The sequence below is a fragment of the Corvus kubaryi genome, unplaced genomic scaffold, assembly GCF_017639235.1.
Source record: "Corvus kubaryi isolate FWS band 111438036 unplaced genomic scaffold, C.kubaryi_AGA036_p1.0 134, whole genome shotgun sequence".
NCBI lineage: Eukaryota > Metazoa > Chordata > Aves > Passeriformes > Corvidae > Corvus > Corvus kubaryi.
The window spans coordinates 1,380,079-1,394,914 of NW_024580668.1; the positions used below are offsets into that span (position 1 = coordinate 1,380,079).

At 48.8% G+C, this 14,836-nt stretch overlaps 1 protein-coding gene across 5 annotated transcripts in view; it reads right to left on the bottom strand.

Moving 5' to 3' along the window:
- NFATC2 (nuclear factor of activated T cells 2) overlaps nt 1–14,836 on the bottom strand; it is a 78,664-nt gene that overhangs the window by 42,503 nt on the left and 21,325 nt on the right. For all 5 annotated transcript variants that reach the window (XM_042044993.1, XM_042044987.1, XM_042044973.1 and 2 more), the window contains exons 4-5: nt 9,587–9,789; nt 7,433–7,605 (exon numbers count right to left, since the gene is read on the bottom strand). In XM_042044993.1, the coding sequence (XP_041900927.1) occupies nt 7,433–7,605; nt 9,587–9,789 (376 nt within the window). The remainder of the gene's footprint in view (nt 1–7,432; nt 7,606–9,586; nt 9,790–14,836) is intronic.

The following is a 14,836-nucleotide window of genomic DNA, read 5'->3' on the forward strand; positions in this document are numbered from 1 at the left end:
AGATCAGTGGTTCCCAAGGCTTTTTCAGGCTGAGGAAGGACAAATTTTAGCCTGGAAGTGACTCTGACTCATCTCAATTACATTTGGAGCTGCTGCACCTGGCATGACTTTGGGCATCTCCAAAACTGTGCTTGCCCTGAGCCAGGTGGAGGCGTGCAAACCTCATGTGCCTGAGATGGGCTGCAGAATAATCCCATCTGAGTTCATCTCAGCTCAGTTCCAGCTGAGCTCCCCAGTGCAGATACCACACTAAAGCGTTTCCCCTGCCCTGTTTCCCCCGAATTCTTCTCCTCCCTTTGGGTGCTTTGAAATCCTTTCCTAATAATAAAAACCCAGCTACTTTTCATTTTCCAAAGTCTCCTTTTTTCACCCAAGCCTGTAAGAAGGCTTCACCCCCTTCCCCATTTCCACCAGTACAGAGGTTCAAGGTTCAGTGTGGAGCTGCCTCAATAGGATTATTTTTTTTTCCTCTGCAAGAAATATTAATTGCTAATAAATCCCCTTCCTCTAAGGCTCATGATGGGTGGACTGCATGCAATAATTTCACACTATTCCTTCTCTTCCCCCAGGGGCTGGCACTTCATAAAGTGACCTACAGCTACTGGAGTTTATGAGCTTTGAATAAACAAAACACTGTTGATTTAACCAGTTGGGGTGTTTACTTTCAATAGCAACAGTTACTGACATAAGGCAGCAAAGCAAATGCTATAGAAATACTCACGCTTGGCCTGAAGCAGTGTGTCAACCTATTAACAGGGGACATTATTTTTCTATTTTATTTGACTGTTTGCAAATCAAGATGTCATGGATTGGTGGTGCCAAGAAATACAATGCATGCAGTGACACAAGACAGAAAGGGAGCCACTGTCTGAGAGCCCTGCAGCACCTCCAGTGAGCTCAGCCTGCAGGGAGCAGCCCCTGCTGCCCACAGCCCACCCAGGCTCCCCTGCAGCCCATGTTTGCCAGGGCTCCAGCCTTCAGACCCCTCCCCATGCCAGCAGCTGGACAAAAGGTGAAGATGGCCTAAATCTCTGGGCCAGCAGGCTGAACACTTCCCATGGGATGCACGGGCTGCAGGCTGACCTCGAGGAACTGTGCCAAGGCAGGCAAAGGTGGCTCTTGCTTCCCCACCTGCCCACAGTATTGATAACTCTCCTTTTGCAGTGGAGAGATTTGGCTTTTAGGGGGAAAAGGGGTATTTTGATAAAACTGATTACCTGGAGAAGTCTGTTGCAGCTCCCAATCTCCCCCATGAGAGTGTCACCCATTGCTGCTGGGAGGTGACAAGGGACAATCTCAGCTGGAGCAGCCTGGAACAGTGGAAGGTGCCCCTGCCCATGGCACGGGGTGGCACTGGATGGGCTTTAGGGTCCCTTCCAAGCCAAGACATTCTGTAATTCTGTGATGAATCCCTGCTAGAGCGAAGCCCCTCCACACTCTCTCCAACACCTGCAGCACTGACTCCAGATACAGGTTCCCTGTTGTCCCCATGCTGACAATGAGATGTCAGAGACATCTTGTCCTTGTGGCATCTGGAGGAGCAGGATCAGGAGGAGCAGGACTGAGGCTCACGAGCAGCTTAGTGAGGACAAAGCCACTGCTACCTCTGATTGACTCACAAGCCAAGTAAACCAAAAAATGTGGCTGTTTAAGAGGAGTGGGGTCACAGCTTACACCCCAGTGCAGTGGCCTCACCAGAACAAATATTCAGATCCCTCTTTGGACAGCCCTGTCCTTACCCTGCCCAGAGCAGCCCCAGGTCATCCCAACTTTGAGCTGGGACTCACCACCCCTGACATGTCTCTCCAAACCCCCAAAGGCTTTTCATCCAGCAGCCAGTGATTCCTGTTGGGTTTGACAAGAGCAGATAGAGCTGGATGTCTGCTGCTAAAAAAACCCTGACCCCTGGAAGCAATAGCAGAGGTGTAATTTGTTATGGGATTAATTCTTCCACCTCAGTGCAAACCTCAATGAGCCAAAGTAAATATTTCATTCCTGCTGTCACACTGGGTTTATTTACCACGAGCTGCCTGTGGTAGGGTTGATAGGAGCAGAGCTGCTGTGCTCAACACTTCTCCAACTCATTAATGTCGTGAGAGACTTTGATCCCCTCCACCACTCCCTGAAGCATCCTGAGCTCTGCAGTGGGAGGAGAGGCAAAGGCTGGAGAGCCACGGAAGGACCAAGGGCAGGAGACATCTCCAGCAACCAGGGAGACATCAGCAAGACACCCTAGAGACGAGCAAATTTCTGATCAGAGGGATGGGATAATTCACCTCCTGGAAGGAGTATGGAGCAGTGGAAGACTTAGGAATCAAGTAAATAAAGCAAATTTCCAGCCCTCGTGGGGAAACCTTGAAAATGTGGTCGAAACACTCTGAGAAGAAGAACGCAGTATGACTGACAACAGTTTCTAATTTGCTGCCAGCAAGACTTAATCAGCAGTTTGTGCAGAGCCATCCAAGCAAAAAGCACCAAAAATAGAGAGCTTTTCTCCACCTCCTCCTCTGCACATAATTTATGATGTCCTCGCAAAGGAGGAGTGACAAGCACCGATGGCAGCAGTGTCAGATAAGTGTGATACTTTCTATGAACTGCAGCCAGCTCACCAAGCCAGTGTGTGATTAATGACAGGAAAACCATGGCCTCGGTTCACTTGTCTGTCAATCAGCTCTGTGGGCAAGCACAGCATTTCCCTTTAATCCCTTGTGGAGGGCATCTGCTCAGCTGAAATTCTGCTCAGCAATCCCTGCTCTGTGTGCTGTGCTGGGCTGTTTGCTTTTACCACCAGCAGCACTGCAAAGACCAGAAGTAACCAGGAGTTTACCCCTGGAGCAAGGCTGGCAGCCTGCAGAAGGGGCAGGCATTTCCCTTCGCTCTGACTCAGACCTCAAAGACTGAGATATTTTGGTTGCACGTTCAAAGTGGCAGATGTTGTCAGAATTATCTTTTACGTTCTGTGCTTCGAGAGAGAAAATGTTCTCTTTAGAGAAAGCACCAGTTTTTCTGTCAGCTGTACTTGCAGCCAACTGTGAGACTGTCTTGAAGTTGAAATGAAAGGGGGAAAAAATTCATTTAACTCAACTGGAAACCATGATACTCCCATAATAACCATGGTTATGGTTAAACTTCCAAATAGGTATCTCCCACGTGCAAAGAGACCATTTGTTTCTGCTTTTCTATCTGAATAAAGCTAGGCTCCTTCTTCCCTGCTGCTGTGTTCCAACCAGCACAACTCCCAGCTGAGGAAAAGCTCTCACTGGCTTGCCAAGACAACATTCTTTTACATGACTAGCTCTTTCCTCTGTAGTTACTAATGTGTCACAAATCATAGGCTCAGATTGTCTAATATTATGGGAAAATCTACTAGAAGGAGAGAAAAATAAAGGAAACTTCCAGGGAAATTGATTAAAGGGAAATAAGAAATTTGACCCAATTTAATGGAACAAAATACAGTCAATAATAGAAACTATTTAAATTCCTCTAGATGGACACACGGTTCTTTAGCAATAAGTTTTGTTTGTTTTGTTTTTTTACCACCTAGGAACATCTATTATAAGAACAAGGTTTTTAGACTCCTTTTCTCGTGCCAAGTGCAATTTAAGTTTGCATTTTAAGGGATTCATGAGCACAGCTCAGGATCAGCAACCACAGATTCTACAAAGCAAGAACTGCGGCAGACTTTGGGAAGGTTTAACCAGGATCCCTTAGAATAAAATCTGGGGCACTGTGTGGGACACTCCTGAGCCTCACACTCAGACATTTGCATGAAGCAGTTTTTGGCTGCTGTCAGCCTGAGCAAAACAAGCTGCCCTACTACCCTGGACTCCCACCCTGCTCCTTCTCTGCTCCAGGATGCTTCAGCTGAGGAGTGAAAACACAACTGCAGAGGCTGGGGCACCCAGCCTGAGCTCCCAGAGATCATGAAAAACCTATCTCTTGGAGAGGGAGCCCAGTGTCAACAATTTCTGTAACACCAGAGATCACCCACTCCCGGAGAAATGAGCTCTAGCTCTTGGTGACAGGCAAAGGAATGGAACTGATGTTACAGAAATCGTCCTCATGGCTTGAAAACAACGGTCTGCAAGTGTCAGACCTCTCCAGGGGTGGTTTGCCAAGTGTCTGTGTTTGAAGGGACAAGTGAACTCAGTAACCTCTCACCTGCAATGTCACCAGCAGCTCTGTCACAGCCCTGCTGGCACAGCAAGAACTCGCCCACACGAGCTGGTTCCTGCCTGAAGCACGGACCTGTCCCAGCAGGGATGGACATTTGGACACACACAGCCCTGAGCAGTGAGGGGAGCAGGGAGCCAGGCCAAGCAGGACACTTGGCTCTCCTGTGGGGCTCGCTGTCATTTCACTGACTCAGCGTGGACCAACACCACGAGAAGGGATTTTTCTCACCTTTCCAGCACCACACCTACAAGAGAGTGGTTTCCTATACCTGGCTGAATGATGGCTTGTTGCTACAATTATCAGAGGGATTTCAAAAATGCCTTTGCCTCCTCAGTGGCTTCAGCACAAATCAACAGGCAACAGGAGGAAAAAGCTGCTGAATGTGCAGGCTTGTCTGGATCTGAGGTCCATTTTAAGGCACAAGTGATCATTTAACAACACATCACCCCCTCAGTGCTCCCACACAGCTGCCAGGGGAGGAACTCGCCTCGGATGATGCTTTGAACCTGTGAAATCCCCTCCGAAAATCTGTCAAGTGCTGAATGTGACACAGATGAGGTGGAACCAAACAGCGCTCTGAAATGCAGCTATTTCACAGCTCTTGCTTCACTGCAGCTAATGATCTGCTGACACTGGTGGGACTTCCTCGGGATCAGCTTCTGGGGAGGAGAGCACTCGGATACTCTGTTGGTAGCAACAGTGCTCAGGGGGAGCCCCGGGAAGGGAGATGGGCCGTGATCCTGGAGCTGCTGCTCTCTAGGGCCTTCCCAGAGGGACATTATTACTGCTGCCAGACAGAAGGGATCCCGAGGAGAGTCCCTGAGGGTAAGGGCTCTCAGGTGGCCAGCTCAAAAAAACCTGAACAAACCAGAAAATAAAGGGGAAAAAAGTGAATCCCAGCAGCACAGAAGGTGGGACAAGAAGAAAACATCGCCCAGCCCAGTGCCCCTTCTTGGCAGGGCACCTGAGCTTACCTGAGACTGCCTGGGAGCTCTGCAAGGTGTGCAGATCATCTGGGACAAGCTGAGGTTACCATCTCTAGTGAGATTTAGGCTGCATTACTAATATTGGCTGAGCTCACTGATGTTTTTAACCATCTTCCCAGAACTGGGCTGAGATCAGGAAGCGCTACTGAAATGCATAAACAGTGCTAAATATACATACACACTAAATGGCAGAGGCTCATGCCTCCAGATCACTTCATACCCTGCATCCATGAGTTCAGAAAAGCACAGTCCTTAACGTGTCTCTCCAAACTGCCTGTATATCTGTCCACTATTCCAAAAATAAAACTTTCTTTCCTTATTTCCTTGGGGACCAAATACATTTTTTTCTTGTAAGAGCTTTGCTGTTTTCTATGCAGCCAACAATTTAATACTTTAATTATAAAAAACCCCAACTAACAATACGCCACTTATACTGGTATCTCCACTCCTGGCTTTTTTATGCCCCTAAGACTCATCAATGCAAAGGCATCTCGGAATAAATGCCTCAACATCTTAACCAAGGCACTGCCACAGCCCTCACTGCACAGGCAAATTAGGTGTGTGCACACAGTTCAGAAAAATGTGACTTATTCTGGAAACCGTGCCCGGATTTCTGCCTGAACACTCTGTGGTGATGCGCACAAATACAACGTGCCATTGTGGAAGGGCCCCAGAAACGCCTGGCCAACTCATACTTGCTTTTCCTGAGGAGAATCTGAGTAAGTGGGGGGTGATCTGTGGGGCTCCCCGCAGGATCCAGGGACCAGCCCCCTCCTGCCCTGGGCTGGTGCTGTTTTCCTGCCCAGAGGGTGTAGGAGTTACACCTGGAGCTTCTCCACCCAAGGAGCTCCTCACTGAATGCTTCCTTTAGCAAATGGACCTTTGTTTCAGCAGGGACACATTTGGGGTGGAGGCCACTATTGTTTCAGCCATCTGGTCCCACAGAGGAACAGGAAGGTTTCCTACGGACAGAGGTGCTGGCTACTCCCACTGCTGTCCCTTCCCCATCACAGTGCCCAGAGACTTCACTCAGCTGCTAAAATGCTCTGACAGTTGGTATCTTCTCATAAACATTGCCAAGAGATCATTCATACCCATCATCCTCTCCCAGCCTTGCTTTGGTTACTCATTTGTACAGCTTTTTAAAGAGTTGCCATCAATAATTCACTAGCCACTTTGATTTCCCACCCAAAACTGGCTCCTCTCATTCTAAGCAGTTGTATTTAAATAAAGTCTGCATCTCAATAAATAAAACTCACACATGAGAAACTCAATGGCTTTCTTCACTTGACTTACAGCAAGACACGTTCTGCTTAAAGAGGTGAGTCATTCAACAAAGGGAGAGGAAAATTGTTCATTTTGTATTTGTGAAATCCCCAAACCGCCAAAAAGGCACCATTTACCAACAAAAAGCATCACAGGATGCACAGGAACCAGCAAAGTGGGCGGAGCCCTTCCAGAAATGACTGTGACACGGGGGGCACCTCATCAGGGGACTCTCTTTCTCAGGATCCAGTCCGTTACAATGAGTGGGAGGTGCAGGTTTCTGAGCTCACACACTTATGGGATTTGCACTTCAGAAATCAAAACTGCCAGTTTTCTTCTGTCCCTCAGGGGAATACCAGAACAACCTGTGCTTTCCCTGCTTCAGCCTCCTGAGCTGCGCACCCCTTGGCACTGACAGCTAGAAAAAACAATGACCAGAATGCACCTGAGCCTCAGAATCAAACCTGTCCCTCCATTTCAGCTGCGTTCCTGCCACAGCTCAGATGAGGACTCTGGTCACTCCTCTGGCACACAGGACTGGCCACAGTGCTCAGTGCCGGCCCAGTCTGAACTCAAACCTCCAGCCACCGCCAGTTTGTGGATGACAAGTTCTGATTGTGCCTCCACTCAAAGCCAGGAATGCAGGCAGCTTGCACACTTGTGCTCCAACAGGGACAGTGCACGTGTGTCCCTGCACACACCCCCAACACTGCTCCTGCTCCCAGGGAGCACCGGACAGCCCCAGGATCCAACAGCAACGTGCTAACAAATAAACTTTGCAGAAGTCCCCAAACTTGGAGCTTGGAGCTTGTTGTCCTCACAAGCTCCAAGCACCTTGAAGAGCTACCAGCCCCCCCACAAGCCTCCTTCAGAACAGGGAATGCTCGCGGGGAAGAGCCGCGGTCACTCCACGGCTGGCACAGAGCAGCAGAGCACGGTGGGTCTGCCCTCGGTGCCAGCCTGGAGCCACGGCACGGAGAGGAGCAGGCCCCAGGGATACTCACAGCACTCGATGGGGTTGGAGGCCGCCTGCAGGGACACGATCCTGCCGCTGGGCTCGGGGATGTGCACGCGGAAGACGAGGCGCACGCGCGTGTTCTTGCGGCCGATGTCGGTCTCGCCCTTGCGCAGCTCGATGTCCGCGTTGCGCAGCTTCAGGATCCCCGCGCAGTCGATGCTGCAACAACACACACGGCCCCGAGCTCAACCCCTGCTCGCAGCAGCTGGGACAGGGGACACTCAGGGGGATGAAGCTGTTTTGCTTCGGCCTCTGGGTTAAGAACAGCTCTAAGTACTTGCTCTGGTTAGGATCCAGATATTCCCATTTCAGCAGCTACAGGGGAAGAAATCCCAGACATGCAGCACATGAGGGATGCTGCTGGATCTCTCCCCACTCTCTGGCAACAGCAGAAGCTGCTCTCCAAGCATTATAGCTCCAAGTCTTATCTCCCCTGTGCTAAGGCAGAGCCCACCCCGGGGCAGGAGCCTCCATCAGCAGCTCTCCGACAGCCCCGCTCCCAGGGACTGCACAGCAGCCCTTCCCACACCTGGGCAGGTTGGTTTAGGTTAGTTCAGCTCCGTGGGGAATCACAGCAGCTGAGGCAGCTGATTACAGAATCCTCACTGCCTGCACCATCCAGGCACGTGGAATTCAGCTCCAAAGCAGGAACCAAACTGCTCTCTCCTCCTTTTGCACAGGGTGGGTGCTACTGCTACAGCTGGGCTCTGCAGCCTGGCCCAGGTCACTCTGTTATCCTCCAAAGCCCTGGGACATTGTTCCCAGACAAGGTAAGAGCCTGGCAGAGCAGATATTCATTCTCCCATTCACTGTGTCCTGTTCACTGTGTCCCTGAACAAAGGGAGGGTGCAGGGAGCAGGATGGGGCTGAGCAGCAATGACAGGATTTGGATTGCTTAAATCAGCACTGCAACTTAGTATTTAGTGTGAGTGCAGGCTGGCTTCTCAAGAGTCCAGGGTAGCCTTGCAAACATGCCTGTGTTAGGAAAATGTGACAATTATTTGTCAAGCTCAGCAATAGTTCTCAGAGCGGGCAGTGAGCACTGCTACTAAGCAGGCACTGCCAGCCCATTTTGATATCAGTTCTAAAAACACATCATTTCTCTCCTTTTGATAGGAATTAAAATCACGTTTGGGGAGGTATAAGCCCCAAGCTGTTTCCTACACCCACGCTGTTCCTTGCCCTTGCAGATGTGCAGGGGTTTATTACTCCAGGGTTCCTTGTTAGGAATGAGGTATATTTTCTAAAAAAATATGAAGAAAGAATGTGGATTTTGTGATGAAGTAGGGGGGCCTAAAAATACAACTGCTCTGCCAATTTTGTCAGGATCCTCTGAAGGATGGAGATACAGCTCTTCCCTCTGCAGAGCAATCACTCTCATGCTGCCTGGCACACATTCAAGCCTGAAGTTTTCAGACTGGTGCCCACTTCATCCCTCTGCCTCCATAAAACTGGAAGGAGTAATACAGACAAGATGTGCCTGTACTTGCTTTTCTGTTAACCTATTACAAGAGGAGATTTCATGACCAGATCACTTGATGGAGCTCAGAAGAGATGTTTTGTATTCCATTAAATGTTGTAAAATTAATCATACACCTTTCCTCTGTCTGCTGCCCCTGCTCCTCACTTGTCCCTGCAGCATAAGGACTTAGATTCGAGTCTTCTTTTCCTGAGTGCACTACAAACCCATTCTGACTGTGAAGATGATGGATTATTAGTGAGACACTGGATGCCCCATCCCTGGCAGTGTCCAAGGCCAGGCTGGACAGGGCTTGGAGCAACCTGGGATAGTGGAAGGTGTCCCTGCCCATGGCAGGGGGTGGCACTGGGTGAGCTTTAAGGTCCCTTCCCACGTGAACCATTCTGTGATTACAGCAGAGTCACTGCAGCAATTGGAATAGGGAGCAGGGGTGCCTGCATGGTCTCCTGATGAATGGGAACTCTTCCAGCAGCTTTAACCCAAGGGCTTGTAGCTGGTTTTGTAAAAAGGGTCTTGCACTCATAAATCATCCCAGCGTGCTGGAAAGGGGAGTCCCTCCAGAGCATCATTATTCTTTTAAGTGACTCCTTTCCAAAGAGAAAGAACTTCAGTGCCAACTTAATCCGCCTCAACTTTGCTAATAAAAAGAAATCTACTTACGTTGCTTTCATGTTGTTTTTGGGTTCCAGGGGGATCTCTAAAACCTTGGTGTTGCCAATGATCTTCTCGTAGCTGGTGGTGGTGACGGTTTTGCCCGTGATGCGATGGACCTGGTAGAAGGCATGGGGTTTGAGGATGCGCTCGTCCGCGGTGCCAATGAAGATCTGCAGACCCAGGGGCTTGTTCTCCATGTACCCGTGCAGCTGGCAAGACATTAAAAATCTCCTATCACACACTGGGCCTGCAATGCCTTCAGGAAACCAAAGAGATCTGCAGACATGTATCTATAGCTATAGATAGATGTAGATTTCTGGCATTGATTCACCGCTCTTTGAAACTCATCCTTCTCCAAGCTGTTGGTTCACCTTCAGCCATTCCTCTTGCACTGCATTAAAACACTGCCTGTACAGGTAGAGATGGCATTTTGGGTCTGGGACTGAACAGCACAAGGATGTCTCAGTCGACCTTAGAGCCTGGGGTTTCTTGGCCTCAAGGACACAAACAGACTCTCCCGTACTAAGTAACATTTTTATAAACAGCATTTGCTGCAAGAAAGCCAGAACACCTCCATAGGCCAGGAGACAAGGAAACTTCTCCTTCTTTATTAACGTTCAAAATTACAAATCAAACCATTCTGAATTTCTCACATAACCAAAAATGAGAACCAGACATTTATCTACCGCATAGCCTGGGATCTAGCTGAAAGGGAACTTTATGGTCTGAGACATGCTAAATTTGTTTTCAATTACTCTGTCCACATACAAAACCTTGATGAAGCCATACAAAGCAAATAGTACTGGAAGATCAGAGAAAAGGAAGATTAAGCTAATGGCATTCATGGCCAAACCAGGGTTTTTTCCTTCTTTTCTTTTCACCAGTCAGCAGGAGGTATCTTTGCATAGAAGGATTAATTCCCCCCTGGAAGGGGACCACATGCAGCATCAATGCAGTGCTGGCAGCCTTCCTCCAGCATGGTAAATGTAAGGCGACACTCACTTCCAGAGCTATCATTCCTCATCCAGCACATATTTTGGAGGCACACAAAGACAGGGGCTGTGCCCCAGAGACCCCTCCAGCCAAGGGCCCGAGTGAGCAGCCTCTCCTTGCATGAATAGCTCCATTGAAGGCACCAGGCCCTAGGCAGGGGTTGTGCGAGACCAAACTGCAGAGCCCAGCCCAGACACCTCCGACACCTCGGGAGATGGTGAGGAAGGGAATGGGCAGGAGGCTCTGTGTAAAGCTGCCAGCTGGCTCTGGGAGCCAGGAGAGGAGCAGGGAGCCGGACTTGGAGCGCCAGGGTTGGGACTGGAGACACGGCGTGGCCAGGAATGTGATAAATACAGCGGCAGCCACGGGCAGATTTAGGAATGGATAAAGCGTATAGGAGACGAAAGGCAACAGAGACCAAAATGACAGATCTGCTGGGAACAGGCACTGATGGAGGAATCAGCCCCTGCTGATCCACAGCCCAGATCCACTGGGAGCCACAGGAAACTCACCCTAAGTATGGGACTTTCAAAATCCAGCATTTGCTGGCCTTCAGTGAAAAGCCATTGTACCACCAAAAGCCATGCTGTCTTCACAAGGGGCGAGGGGGAAGAGCAGTTTTTAATTACTGAGTGTGTTTATTGTCATGCCTGACAGAGTAATTCTTTGTGGATCCAGCTACAATGAGAGGATCCTTTGGACAGGAGGGGTTATTAAAGTGACAGCAAAGCAGCTTTTGCTCTACCCTCTGTCCTGGCAGAACAAAATCCCAGAGTTATGGGTGGGAGACCGAAATGGAGGAAAACAGACAATAAATTACTGAAGAAAATCTGCCCCCAGTGAGCACTGTCAGTAGCAGCTGTAACTGAACTGGCTACATACACAGGGTTTAATACTGACCACCTTTAAAAGTAATTTTAAGTGGTGTTTGCTCATGTACAGAATGAGTTCCCAAGACACAACTGCTCATGGCCATCCAATAACGTGCATGTCTGTGGGTGTGTGTTGCACAAATGCACACAGAGAAGACAGGAACTGATTCCCTGTTCATATGGCAATGTTTGTATTATCTGCTGGCCCAGGGGCATAAAACGCAGTAAAAGGCCTCCTGATCCTCCACAGGACCAGATTTTAAATCAGTTGTTTGGTCAGTGGAAGAAAGTGAAAGTAACATATTTTTGGTAATTTATGGCATTATGGCAATGCTGTAGGATGACATAATTGTAAAATCAGAATAGCATTATAAAACACAAATACGAAGAGAAAAAAATACATGTGAAAGAGTCAAGTGTCCCTATTTAAAAGGGTTTGTCCTAATCTTGAGCTAATTGATTACATTTTCAGGACTAATACAGGTGATCATTTACCACAAGCGTTTCCATCTACCTTTCACTTGCTATGAACACAGCAGGATGACTTAGGAACAAACAGTGGAGATGAACAGCCCACAGAAACACGCCAGGAGCTTTAAAATCAGAGTTTTACACTCAGCTTCACCACCAATTTATCACAGCTTCAGTCATGTCACACAGCCTCTCTCTTTACATGCACCAGGGAACAGCGATGCTCACCCTGCTCTGCAGGGACAGAGTATCTGTGCTGCTTTTTTATAGAGAAAATTCACTGTGGGCTAGAATGAAAGGACACATCAGAGCTGTGCTTCAGAGATATGGCTCTTCTTAAAACTGAACTACTGAAGAGTGCCACTGTCAATAAACAGTCACCTCCACTATGCCAGGCAGCTGCTTTAACATTTAACCAAAGCGCTGATCTTTTCTTTGGCGAAGCAAAGGAGGAATAAATTTGACCCTTACACAAACTTTGAGAAGTGAAGATTTAAAATGCTTTTTAAAATAACTTTGAAATTAATTTTTCCCTCCCTTAGCAACAACCAAGCTGCTGTAAAATCTCCGTTTTTCAGTGCTGCTCTTCTGCTCATCAGAGCTGCTCCCTCCAAGCCCTTCCACGGGAGCACTAGCCCCACACTAAGGTGTGCCTTCACTCTTTCTCGCTCTCCTTTCCATGAAGAAAAACGAAATCATCTGGATTTCAGTTTCAAGAGAGCGAGGATCAAGAAAGATTTATGAATACAGAACTCTGGGAGGAAATATTTTTGTGTATCGTAAGGTGACCTATTCACAATAAAACTCCCCCAAACTGTATACAGATCGAGCTGGAAAAAACCCAACTCCTTTGAGTCACATTTGCCACAAGGGGAAAGAGAAGCCAGACATGATGTGTACCTTTCCATACTCTATTTTGGGACTTCAAGATCCTATTTCTTTCAGTTGAAAGATTTTTCTTAAACTTCACTTTTGCCTAACTCTTATAATATTAACATAGCCAGACATAGGCTGGTCTGTGACCTGAGGAAATGCAAAGCACTTTGGCAGATAAACAAATAACATCATTCAGAAAACAAGGAGACTTTTCTTGTTTGGTTTGCTGCTATGATTGGGTTCCTAAACAAAATAGAAATGTGTAGCACAATTCAAAGCATCGTGTCACCTCTGCAGAAATCAAATTCATTCATTCTGCAGTCCATCCATGGATCAATACCAGTCAAATTTGGGAAAGGGGGGGATTGGAGTGCCATTTGCAGGAAGGCACCTGTGTAATTCTGCATGCAAAAAATGAGCAGATGTGCCTTTAGCTGCCAAGTTTGTTCAGTTACACACCCAACACAACCCCTGTGACGGCCCCGGCAACCGCAGGCATCGACAGCACACATCAGGCACATGAAACACTTCTCTTCTCCTGCACTGTTTCAAAACTTAGGTCACCTCACAAACTGAGACCCCAGCTCCAAATACACAGCACTTAAAGCCAGAATTAAAAATTCCCATCCACATCATTCCCTACCCAGTGCTGAGACGAACCAAACCCTGCACCCGCCAGCTGGCAGTGACCCTGGCTGGGGGCATCTGAAAGGGTCACCTTTGCTGTGCTGCACAAAGAGCAAATCTCTTTGCACAGGTGAGGCTGCAACACTGCTTACTTGTGCTAAAATCAAGGGATAAATTGCCAGCAGAGTCAGAAAGCAAGGCAAATTCCTTAAAGATTCTGGAGGTGGTCCCCCATAGATACAGCATATCTCTACAGGGAGAATTCGGTGCAACTTTTGAAATTTAGATCTTTCAATCTGGGATATGCTTTCTTGAATTTAAATATTATTGTATTTTATGTAGAATTACATTATTAGCAGGAGAAAGAGAGATTCATAGGAAATAAATAAGATAACTTTTTTATTCTTACCCAGAAGTCAGGCCATGGAGGGGCAGTGATTTCCCAGGTCCTGCAGGGGATGAGCAGCCAGAGCCCAGTGAGAAACCCGTGGTGCCCATGCCCTGTGCCCTGCTGCAGGGAATGCTGACCCTGTCCTGCCAGCAGCCTAAACAGGCACTTCAGCAGCACTCAGCAGCTGCAGCACCTCAGCTCCCAGCAGCACTGCAAGCTTTGCCTTTTCACTGATGGGTTACAGAGCCAAGTTTTCTTGGGGATTTCGAGTTTAGCTCTTGCACATCGAAATCCCCCGCGCAGTGCTGGGCTTTGCAAGACAAAAGCAGCAGCATCTGCAAATCTTACTGGCATCTTTGAATAGCCCCAGTAAGAACCTGTGAGAGACCGACTGCCTTAGTGAGTACAAGGGAGTAATTCATTTCCCATTCATCCCCACAGAGCCCTGCTTGTCGGGCACTTTGCTCTTTCTCCCTGGGATGTACAAAGCTGCATCTTTAAAGCTGATTGCACGCACCTTCCTGCCTAGACAACGCAAGCCGTGGCCAGGAGGAAAACGTAAATTTGGGGAATCGATTCACTAGGCTTGGGGATTTTATCTGCTCGAAAGCACCCAGCTCCCTGGGTCTCCGAGCTCAGGGTAACACGGGCTTTGGTGCATGAGCTGTGCATCGCTGGCTCTGTCCCCGTGGAAGCCACTCGGGCTGTGCCTGTGTGTGGTCAGCTCGGGTGATTCACACGGATCATCCCGGCCGGCAGCGAGAAGTGGGAAAACAGAGCCCGGCGAGCAGCATTTCATGAGGAGCGAACACAAAGCCGTGAGAAATCGCTTCCTCCGCGGCTCCCCTTCCTGCTGCTCTGCAGGAGATAAGCGGCGCTGCCCGGGAGCCGCGCTGCCCCCCGCCCACCTTCCCCCGCTCCGGCCAGAGCCGGAGCCGCCTCCCGGAGCCTCCGGACCGCACAGCAGCCCCTGCTCGGGCCCTGCACCAGCCCTGCTCGGGCCCTGCACCAGCCCCTGCACCAGCC